The 12,429-nt window shown below is 41.2% G+C and overlaps 1 protein-coding gene across 2 annotated transcripts in view; it reads left to right on the top strand.

Annotated features, from left to right (window-relative positions):
• HLF (HLF transcription factor, PAR bZIP family member) overlaps positions 1 to 5,200 on the top strand; it is a 35,441-nt gene extending 30,241 nt beyond the window's left edge. The window contains exon 4 of one of the 2 annotated variants that reach the window (XM_055726128.1): positions 2,787 to 5,200. In XM_055726128.1, coding sequence (XP_055582103.1) covers positions 2,787 to 3,005 — 219 coding nt within the window. In that variant the 3' untranslated portion in view covers positions 3,006 to 5,200. The remainder of the gene's footprint in view (positions 1 to 2,786) is intronic. The other variant, XM_055726136.1, reaches the window with a different exon arrangement.
• Positions 5,201 to 12,429: the final 7,229 nt, after the last annotated feature.

Raw genomic sequence — 12,429 nt, forward strand, 5'->3', positions numbered from 1 at the left:
CCACTTATGAAACACTCTGATCATGTTTCCATTTCCTCCATTCTCTGTCTCATCAGCACAGACTGTGAATTCTTCAAGGAAGAATCCATCTCTGACAGGGTCCATGGAGGTCCCTGATAATGTTAGAATTAAGTATATTATGTTTTATTTGGAAGTTTCTTTAGCTCTGTTTAATAATGAATGGGAACACTGCAGTAAACGCTACTAATCTAGGTGAAAGAATCAAGACTAGTTATAGGAAAACAACGTAATTATTCTCCCAAGAAATACATTTTAATGCAGTATTTAAAATACAATAATCATACATTATTTAAAAAGATCAAGCATCCTTGTCTGTGCCTCTCACTGCTTGAGATGTGAAGAGCAAAGAGCATGAGGAAAGCAGAACAAACTGATCAACTGATTCAGCTTATCAAACAACTGTGAAAATTGTCATTATTTGCAAAATTCTATTCTCAATATATGATTTCCAAGATGATCTTTTTTATCAGATATGGACAGTGCAGAATTTCATTCTGCTGTCGCTACTGCCGTCCAACACAGACTGAGGAGCTGGGAATCCCTGGCTGCGCGTGTGAAGAGGCTGGAATGCCATGTGTTTACACCAGATCGTAGCATTCGGGAAAGAAGCCGATGCTATCCGCTGTCTGTATCCCTAAGGATACTGTTGTGCAAGCTAAAAGCACAGAAATCACAATTCCAGTAGTGTTCAGGTGGTAGTTGGTGTCACTTTGTAATATCCTCAGCTTTCATTTAGAAAGATTTTATCTGTACTGTGCCATTACTTACCTGGGCAAATTTTACTACTAGTGATGCTGTGTTGGCATCGTGGTGTGCTGAGAGGTCTGCCTGATGAGAGGTGTCTGATACGGAAATGTGGGCCATTTGTCATTTTGTGATATCTCCTAGGAATCCTAAAAGCAAACTTTTGCCAAAGATGCTGTTGGATGCTCCATGCTGAGGCGGAGAATACCAGTGTCGTGCATGCGGCAGTGGGGCACATAAGTTTTCAGCCTAAGACTGAACTAGAAGTTCAGGGTCTCTCGTTTCTCTGAGTTAATCACACTAGTTGCCCTTGACTCATTTCAGAGCGCTTGACCCAAGTGCTGCTTCTGCCCTGGCATGTGGAGCGGCTGTGGAGTTCTGGGGGATGGTAAGCAGATTAGGCCAGTCAATCGTCTCTGGGTTGCATGTGATTTTGAAATGCCAGCCTTACCTCTTTCAGGCCTGGATTAAAGGATTTGCCATAGCAATTTGTTAAAATAAAGAGGGATGAAGCCTAGGTGGCACACTAATAAATTATTTAAAGCTGATTTTTATGGAGTGGAATGAGATGGGAAATTATAAACAAGATTTGGGTCATAGCTTTTTGCTGCACGCTTGTTTTTAAGAGGATTTTTGGAGGTCCCATCTAAGTACAGGTGAAGAGCAATTTAGAGATATGTTGGCTCCAAATCAACGTTGCTGCACACCTTGTTGAGCTAAACTAATATGAAGCAGTTCTAGGGTACTTCTAGCCGTTGTTTTGCCCTTCCTTTGCCTTACGCAAGCAGCAGGAGAAGATGCAGAGCAGCAGCGTTAGGCCTGGCATGCCGCGTGCTGCAAGGCCCAGGGCGGTGGGGCGTTTGCGCGCTCAGTGCCGCGTAGGCGCAGATGGCCCCTGTGCCCCGTAGCGGATGTGGGGCAGTGCTACCGTGCTTGGTGAAACGAGAGAGCCACGCAAGGACATGCAAGCCCGCAAAACCGGGGGGGTGACTTTGGAGGGGAAGGCTGAACTCTGCGACTTGACTTGATTTTACCTGATTTTTTTTTTTGAGGGTTGAATGGCGACATCACTCTTACTGTGCGGGGGACTGAATTTCACTTTTCGTGAGAGATTCTGCCCGCATTGTATTTACTGAGTTGTTCCAAATTTCTGGAACTTAATTCCATTTCAAAGCAATGTTTAAGCTGCCGTTTCACTGAAGGCCACCTCCTTGGAAGAGTGGAAAAATCAGGTAAAATCAAGTCGTCATTAGAGTCTTTGATGCACCAATGCAGTAAGGCGATCTCCTAGAGGCAATTCTTTAGGGATGACGCTTTGGGAATGTGTTAGCTTACGAAACTTCAGAGGTTAGTGGATCTATTTCTGGCAAATGCTTTTTTTCCATGGTCAAAGCCTATTGTATTAATCTCTTTGCGGATGGTACCAAAGCAGCATCATCGTTGTGCCAAGGAATCCCCTTCCAGTGACTGGCTGTACTGGGGTGCAAACAGGAGCGCCTCGGGGCTCGGTAGAGAAAGAGCTTTGAACAGAAGAAAGAACTGAACGGTGAGATGAAATGGGTGATACCAACAAAAAGAGTGAACCAGGTGTTGGCTGGCAAAGATGAGCAGGGACGTACAGGAGGTAATTAGTACTGCTCCAGCAACCGGTAGCGAGTGAGTCATGACGCGCGAAGGTGGGTATGCTAACTAGGTCAGCATAGATGGGAGATGAATTGTGCCGCTGCAATATTGCTTCAGTTTTCCTTGGAGGAATTCACAGTCAAGACGATGAGGGGGTTAGCGTAAACATTTTGACGGAAACACACGCAGGCATCTGTGCGCTCTGGATGGATTATGCCATGTAAGTCTGTAACTTCTGTCCCAGCAGCGCCTGGCATTGTCAGGGCTCGCTGGGCCCGGCCAGCAGAATGCGAGTGAAGTCACCCCCGGGCCGGAGGCTGCGGCTAAGAGCACATCCTGGTGGCTGCTGGGTTTATTGAAATCTAATATCTTGTTTGTTTCTTCCTGTGTTTAATGAGCAGGATGACAAATACTGGGCAAGGCGTAGAAAGAACAACATGGCTGCTAAGCGATCGAGGGACGCCCGGCGGCTGAAGGAGAACCAGATTGCCATCCGCGCCTCCTTTCTGGAGAAGGAGAACTCGGCTCTCCGCCAGGAGGTGGCCGACCTACGGAAAGAGCTGGGCAAATGCAAGAACGTCCTTGCAAAGTACGAAGCTCGACACGGCCCCCTGTAAATTCAAGCGGGGGGAAGTGGGGTTTTTTTTCTTTTTTCTTTCTTTTTTTTTTTTTTTTTTTTGTTGCGGGTTGGCATTTGACTAGATGGACAATGTGTTTCCTGTTTGATAGCACCACACCCAAACCAACCTTTCTGTCTTCAGCACTTTACCAGAAGCAGAAACAAAACTGACTTAACGTTATTTTTTTTTGTTTGCGTATGTGTGTACCTGCGTATATGTGCACATGTGTGTTCACATGTCTGTATATGTGTGTGTGCGCTTGTGTGTGTGCATGTGTGTGCGCGCGCACGCATCTCAGCACTTCCCATTTTTACGAAACCCTCTTCAAAGGGTGCCACATTTTTACCTGGACTGTTGAGAACCGCCATAGTAAGCTTTTTATTATATTTTTTCAGTGCTGCTTCAGAGTAGGGTTTTTATGTTATTGTAACCAGTTCCATCCTCCTGATTTACTTGGAAAGATCCCAGTATAAATTATAAAAAAAGGAAAAAAAAAAAAAGAAAAAAGAAAAAAAAGTAGATCTCAAGTTTTTTTCGAGAGTAACAAGCTATTGTTTAAGTATGTCTAATCAGAAAAGTTAACATGCTAATAAAGTGCACAAATAATAATTTAGTACTACACTGCAGAAATATTAATTTATAGATCGCTTTTGTTGTATTTTAAGTTTTGGTGATAATTGTCTTCAGATTTAAAGTGCTGTTAGACTGAGTTAGCTATACTCATTATAGATCCCATAATGGCTTCTCTATAGCTATTAAGATTCCTTTAATTTCCACAGACCCCAGGTAGGTAGGAGTACTATCGATAGACCACAGAGTGTGTGTTTTGCACTGTCTGTACCTGAAGCAATAATCCTATTGTACGCTAGCGCGCATGCTGCCCGGATGTTCCTAGTGGACGTAGGATGGTTTCCCTACCCAACAGGAGTTTTAATGTCTTTAACGAAAAGTTAAAAAGTAAAAGACACATTAACGTGAGCATGCTAATTGTATCCCTGCTCTAGGGTGCGCATGTATAAGAAGCAGGATAATTAGTTGAAACGAGAACAAAATTAATAGTATCAAATCAGATCCGATGTTGACATCAGAGGGGCTTTTCTGTTTTCAGTTAGTTACGCATTTCTTCAAGTTCCATTTTGTGATTAAAACTTAAATAAATACCTAAATTCAGTTGTTTTTTCCCATGTTTTGTAATATATTTTCTGTGGATTATATCTTGCTGTTTTAAAAAATCACTTTTATTCAGTTAGAAGAAGTCACTGGTTTGCAAAGCCCATTTTTCCTAGTGGTTGTTGTTTTGAGTGTGACATGGACTGATGGTTCTGAACTCTGTTGTTTTAAACTATTTGCTTTTGAACACGTATGTTCTAATATAAAGTGGACTTCTGAAAAATGAATGTAAGAGACACTGGTGTATTTCAGAAGGGGACGGTGTTGTCATATACTGTGGTTAATCCAATCAATCTAAGTGTTTACTATAGACCAAAAGGATAGATATTATAAAATGTATAAAGTTTATACAGAATAATTATAGTATGTTCGTTTTGTACAGTATTTTTCAAGTACAAATACTGACAATGTATTTTGAAAGACATATATATAGCAAAAAGATAAAGCTATTCCATGTTTAAAATACATAGCAAAGATATATATTCTCCATTATTGTACAGAAAGGAAATGCTTAGGGGTTTGTTGGTTGTTGGTTGTTTGGGGTTTTTTTTTTTAAATCTTTAATATTTTAAGCCTACCACAGGCACACTGGCATGTTCTGTGCTTTAAATGAAATTTTAATGGAAGTAATATAGCTTTCCAGGATGTTCTGTATTACTGAAAAGGAGAGACTATTATTTTCCATCAGAATCACATATATAAACTGTTTAACAGGGACAAAGCACAACGTGGATTTTAGTCAATTATTGATTGGACAATACAATATTTTGTAAAGGCAGACAAATAATACATAACACACAAAACCCAGTCATTTCTAATCTGCTGCTGCTAGAATCTGTTTCCAGCTGAAATTTTTTTAATAAATAGCTCTGTTCATGTATACAGGTGTACGTACTGCATACGGTTATTAACATGTGAGGAAAATATGGTGCTACATGTCTTGCTCACAGTTTTCTCAGTGTTTTGACATTATTTTCAAATAAAAAGGTTGTTCATTCCATTAAATCATTATTCATGCTTCAGGAGATTGTTACAAAGGACTCAACATTTTGTTCAGCATAAAAATACCCTCGCATCAATGGCATTTTTTTTCCAGTATTTTTCCTCAAACGTGCCCGACTTGTCAGCATCCCTTAACGTGCAGTACTTGCCTGTGGACTATTTATTCAGCAAATGGAATTTCCATGTGCTGCAGCAAAGTTTAAAGTCTAGTAAGTTATTTTCTGAAGGTCAGTATGAGCCACTGGATGCGTGGGTAGAGAAATGCGCCTGACGGTGCTCGGCCCAGGTCAGTGCATCTGCTGTAGCCACTGCAAAATAAACTCTAACTCTTGTTCCCCTTTGGAAGAAGCGTGACCATGGCAGGCCTTGGCCAGCGGCTGCTGCACAGCGTTAGCAGCAACGTGGCACATCGCAGCGGCTTGTAGTCACCCTCACGCTGATTGTCCTTGGGCTGACGCTTGCACAGCAGGGACGGCGTGCATGAGAGCAGCTGGTGCGTATGAGCTAGACCAGCGGTAGGGTGCATTCTGACCACAAAACCTTCTTTAAAATGTAAAAGGCAGCTTGGAAAAAAAAAAGATCAATACATTTGCAGATAATTCCTTTGTTTCTTTTGGGCAGGGAAGGGGTGGGAGATGGTATTTTTTGTAGGCTGGATAGCACAGGGGTTTCCAGCTGCTACCGTGTCCAGTGGTCCCAAAGCTGCTCCGGTGCCACCTTGCCCTGTCCGGCCGTGCAGGTGGGTGGGAGGGCCAGCGTGCAGCTCAGGGAGCGGGAATGTGCTGGACGGAGCGGGAAGGGCCCCCAGCAGCGGCCGGGGCAGCTGGCGCAGCACAGGCTGGCGGCTGCGCTCTTGGGGGAGCGAGGACTTTCAGAGGAGCCTGGGGGACTTGCCATCAGAAAAGCTCACACCACCACCACCCCCCCAAAAAAATAAAAATGAAAGGGGTAAAATATGTGGGCTAAAACTTGGAAAAAAACCAGGTTGTCTCCCCAAAATAAAATTTTAAAAAATTAAATAAATCAAAGTTTAGCTCATTTTCCATTCCCAGGGACAGCTTAGCTGGGCTCATCTCACCTCTGATGGCAGTGTTGCTCACGAAGGAGCTTGTAGGTATTAGGTATATGAAATTGTAATTTTATAAAAATAGAAAAATATATATTTGCAGAATAATTAATAGCTTGTCTAAATAATTCACTGACCTCTATTAAACCATAAGCATTGGTAAAATGCTTGTCTTTGTTTGTTTGTTTTTGCTGAAACTTAGAAGTGATTTTTTTTTTTCTTTTTAAAAAAGAATACCCTCTAAAAAGAAATTTAATTTGAGCTGTATTTGTGAATACAAGCACCTTGGGGCTCTCCGTGGGAAAGCCCGTGGCAGAGGAGGCGGGGAAAGGATTACTTATTTTCTTTTTCTGAGCGGTGCTAAAGCCACTAAACCTAGCACCATGGAAATAAAGTTCTGACTTGAATCCACAGAAGCAAGAAATTCGAAATGAAAGGCAGGCACCTGAGCGAGGTTGTGCCTACACAGACCAGCACAGACGTGCGCTGTAACCGCAACTGCGAGGAGCTCTGCCGTGCCCAAGGACCTAACCTTTGAATAGCTTGCCTCTGTGGGTTTGTAATAACCCCAGTTACTGCTTTAAAACTATTTTTGCATGTAATTTACAATAGAGATGTGCAGTTTATTTTGTTGACTTTTTTTCCTATGTGAAGAAAAAAAAAAAGTGTATTAAAACTTACAAGTGATCAACCATTGTATTTCTGGCAACACCACAAGACAGCATCTGTTTAAAAACAAGTTTAACAAATAAGATCAAATTAAGTGTATGACATTAAATGGATTGCATCCTGTATGCTGTTCAGCCCAAATCTTTTTTTTTTTTTTTTTTGTCTGTTATTCTTAATGTTTAATAAACTTTTAAATTTTTCTTCTCTCACTTGTGTGCTTGCTTTGGTGTCTCGGGGCTCAGGGCTTTTGGGAGGGTTTATTTAATTTTTCTCCCCTATACGCTGGTCTGCGAGTGCCCACAGCCTCCAGTCTGGGCTGTGTCCCCCCAGGGGGGTAACTGGGGGGGCAAACATCGTCCCCCCCCCAGCTGCCCCCAGGGCGCTGCCAGCAGCCTGGCTGCCTGGGAGAGCAGCCGCGTGTAACCACAGCGAACGCAGAAATACATGAAATCTAACTGTACTATATGTAGTGCCATTTACTATTTTACTTATATATAATAATAATATTATATGTAACATATACTAAGCACTAAAATGCTACATTGTAAGCTCTGTTACGTCATGTAATTATGTACATATATACACATCATACACATTCTATGTATCATGAGGTGTGAACATACAGTAATACATGCCTAAAAATGCTGCTTATTAAGGAATACTTTGTTTATTTTAGTATAGAAAATAAGTCATTAATTTTAATCTCCATTATATTTAGTTTTGTATAGACCACACAGCAGATACCATATACTACATGCTTTTAGACACATAGTTTGTACGAGTGAGAAACAAACTAACTCGGCACTAACTTTATTTATACAAGTTAGCCATTAAATTATGTGCATGTATGTATCTATATACATATGTAGGTATAGGTGGCATTGATACAAAGGTCTGGTTTTAATGTCTATGCTATATATTATGCTGAAAGTCTATTTGTTAGAACACACGCATGTGTGTGCACACATGCAAACCCACATATACTCACAGGTGTGTGCGTGCACACACACGCGCTCATCTCTTGCTCACTGTTACCTGTGTAGCCACACAGCTAGATACAGAGCATCATACATACGGACACATACAAAGGGCTGTGTTTTAATATATAGTGTATATTATGCACAAAATACATTTTAATAACACATTCACTCTTGCTTAGTCTCCCCCCACCCTGTGTATGTGTGCACACACTCCCTAGCTTTATCTCTAAAATATATAAAAATAAACTGATATATTTTAGTACACATACAGATATTAAAAGTATCTATAGAAAAATGTTTTTAAATTCCATTTTCATATAGCAGAATTTATTTTTGAAAGTATTGTTATATTTTTATAATTCTATAAATTATTTATGTATATTTACAGAAACATTTTTATCAATATAAAAGTCTGGTTTTAATGAGACACAAACCATATTCATTCTAACACACACACACACACACACACACACACACACACACACGTGCCCATCTGTGTCTCTGCCTCTGCACATACAGCTCTCTGTAGGGCTAATTACACTTTCATAGCACATACGTAACAACATTTACTTTATTAGTATGACTATATATATATATATACACACACACACACACATACATAGATTGCAATGCCGTAAAGGTCTGATTTTTACTATATATGTTATGCACAGAACATAATTGCTGTAGCACCCAACCACACACACACTTGTGCACACATGGGTCTCTCGCGCACGCTCTTGGCATAGCTCCACAAAGACAGAAACTTAATAATTGTATTTCATATGGTGTATTTATCATGATTTAATATTTGACTATAGCTCTATGATATATGTTAAAAAGATTTTATTGTTATAAAGGTCTTTTTGTGATCAATGGTAGGTATTATGCACAAGGTATGTCATAATATATGCATATGCATGCACATTCTCACACACATCCATGTGTCTGTACAGCTAAATCTCCCAATTATATATATATATACACACACTGTGGTATATACAAAATCAATTACATTTTTTTACTGTTTATTTAGCAGAATCTAATAATCTACGTTTATATTTATGTAGCTATAATGGTATATTTTATTGCTATAAAAAGACCGTTTTAATATACATTACGTATTATGCACAAAATATTATGTTATTAATTAACACAAAATGTTATTTGTCATAACAGGCACATGCATGAGCGTGTACACACCTCACTCTCGCTGTCTCTGTGTCTATCTAGTCATGTAGAAATATAATAATTTTATTTCCATCTAGGACATGTAACATTTTTAGTAAGTTTTTAAAAATTATTTGTATATGACTATGCATCTAAAAACAGTTATCTGGGTTTAAATAAAATTTTTTAGTTTAAAAATAGTTATTTTGGGTTTAAATATATAGTATATATAATGCACCAAAAATCTGGTTTAATGACACAGAAAAACTGTTGCGCACGAGTTCTCCCTTCCCATACAAATGCATGCACAAGGGCATATGCACTCATGGGTGAAAGATCTATTTAAAAAAATTGTTGGTTTTTTTTTTGTTTTCCCACATACTCTCAATCACAGACACGCACAAAATAATGTGTCTTAGATAAAGGTTTAAAAATTGTATTTTCACGTACTATATTTAGCTGGATTTATTTTTAAAAGTAGTTTTACATTTTTGTATGTATTAAAAAAATATAGAAAGTAGATTTTATTATTATGAAGCTTTGGGTTTTTTAGAAATGTCATGTAAGATACCAAGTGTATTCATTCTAACCCGCTCTCATCTCTGTGTGTTTGTATACGCACATTTAGCTGCATACGCACATAGCTAGGCAGAGAGATAAATTCAAGCATTACACTTTCATAGAGCATATTAAACAGCATTTACTTGACTAATATGACTTTATAGCTATTAATTGTATTAATTATACTTTCATAGCACATTTAGCAACATTTAATATGACTTTGTATCTTTTTTTTAACATACATACATTGTTTTGATATAAAGGTCTGGGTTTGTTATATATGTTATATATTAGGCACAAAATAGATTTGCTATAATGCACAAACACACGCACGCACACACCCTTGACCCTGCCGTGTGTGCATGTGTGCACACATGCCTGTATTGCATGCACTCTCCCTGTGGAAAGATACATATATATAAAAATATAATATTTCATACAGTATATTTATCACAATTCACTGATTAATATAGCTTAATAATATATAAATGGATTTTATTGCTCTGAAGGCCTGGTTTTATGATATACACTATATATCATGCACAAAAGAGATTTGTCATAATGCACAGACCTGCATATGCGTGTGCACCCATACATGTGTGGCTATATAGTGCCCTGTCTCTATGTCTCTATATACTATTGTGTATATAGCTAGCAATTCAAATATCTTTTATATATAATTATATATCAAACATAGCCTTTAATAATCTAGGTTTATATTTAGGTATCTCTAATTATATGATTTATTGCTACAAAGGTCTGTATTTAATATACGTTATGTATTATGCATGAAGTTAGTTATTTGCTATATATAGTTATATACAGTTAGTAACTATATATGTGCTATATAGTTATTTGCTATAATGCAGAGTGTCTCCGTGCATGTGCGTATGTATTGATATTGATAAACAGCTACAAACAAATAATGAAGTTTTCAGGAAGCATATTTAGCAGCCTATTTTTAATACATTTCTATTTCTATGTATAAAATAGGCTTCAGTGGTGTACAATGCCTGTGATTTAATGTAGATGTGTTACGCATTCTGCACAAAATGTGTGTCCATAAGCGTCCCTCAGCAGTGCCACCAGGGGATCCCCGCGTGCAAGCGCCTGCGCCCTGCGGATGCTGGGGGGCCCCGGCGGTGCCACCGCAGACAGGACAAGGAGTAAGAGACTGAAATTGCAGCACAGACAACACGGCTGGGCCAGCGGGAGAAAAGCCTGGGAGGGCAGAGGGTAAAACACCGACGTGAACTGCCGGGAGGATTGTGAAAGCCCCGGTGTCAGAGGCTTTTTGGAACATGCTGGCCGAGCGCGCCAGGCACGGCACGCAGCGTTCGGCCGCCCGCAGCCGAGGGTGGGCTAATAATACCGGAGAGTCCTTCCAAGCTTTGCTTTCAGTGATTTAGCAGAAGGCTAATTAAGGTGCTCAGCACCACCATCAGCTTCAAGACAAAAGTCATTTTCATTCAGCCGAATATGTTCATATACGAAGATACATATTAAAAAAAAAATAAATAATCCACATTCCCCCTCCTAAACTAATCCTTCACTTCCAAAGTGCCTGGCTTCTCGTTTGAGAAGATGGTAGAGTTCCCACAGTAACCATGTTCAACCCTTGAGCATTTCTGACACTATAAATCGTTGCTGTTGGAAGCCAAACATGCCACAGGTTGCCCCAGCTCAGGAGGTGTTGGGGGTTGGGTTTCGGTGTTTCAACATCCCAAATAACCACGGCTCTCCGGCCAAACATCCCGTGGTCTGGGCTGAACGTCCTTCGGAGCCGAGGCTCCGCCACAGGCTGACCCTGGCACAGAAGCCACATACTGTGGCTGGTGACCACCTGCACACACCTCTGCGTCACGCCTGGAAGCCAGCACCACCCACCAGGAAGCGTGGAGACGTCTGCTGGAGCAAAATTCACTAATTCAGTAGGTCTCTACTAACGGCTTTTCACCTAGGTGGAAATTTAAAGGACATTTTTTAAGGCGCCTACAGGATTTGCGCACCCAAATCCACCACCAAGTGGGGCTCGTGCCACTAAGCCACAGACATCTGAATATCTCCCTCTGAGAGGACGCTAGGCTCGTTAGTCAATGACGTAACTGCTGTTACAGAACTGGTGCTGGCGCCGCTGCTATAGCCCTTTGCAAGAGGACGCTGGTGCCCCAGCTCACCCAGCTAACAGGTGCCCCGGTCCTGCGAAGCGCACCGGCACTGCCACCCTCACCACAAGCAGGAGGATGCCTGGTGTGAGAAGCAGCTGGCAAACTGCTCAGTGGCGGAACGCCAGCCCGCGACAAACTACTACCCGAACAGGAATCTGAAAACCTCTTTTTTTAAAGCCACCGCTCTCCCCAGAGAGGGAAAGCCTGTAAGACTCGGTGAGCTCAGGCTGTGCGTGGCACAGATGCTCTGAAGGTGTTTCACCTCAAACTTCTTCGTGTTTGATTTTCAAGGCGGGCTGCAAAGCGCATCCAGAACCCGGCGGGTGTGTTTAGCCCCCGGCACAGCGTCACCTCTGCTCTACCGCCTGTGCCACAGCCGGGCGGCACTGGTCCTCCCAGCACTGCCAGACACGTAACGAAAAGCATCCGACCGCTTCCAGCTCGCCACTAGCGCACGCTTCGGGTGTCTTGGGCGCCTGCCCTTCCCAGACTGTGACGGTTCTTAGTGAGTTTATCCAGACGGACGAGGAACGAACCATTTTCAAGGAGCAGAACGCCAGCGAGCAGCCGGCAGCTCTGACGCACCACAGCGTGTGCCACAAGCCGGGGCTGCTGCAGGGAAGGCAGGACCGACAGCA

This window comes from Falco cherrug, chromosome 1 (genome assembly GCF_023634085.1).
Source record: "Falco cherrug isolate bFalChe1 chromosome 1, bFalChe1.pri, whole genome shotgun sequence".
Taxonomy (NCBI): domain Eukaryota; kingdom Metazoa; phylum Chordata; class Aves; order Falconiformes; family Falconidae; genus Falco; species Falco cherrug.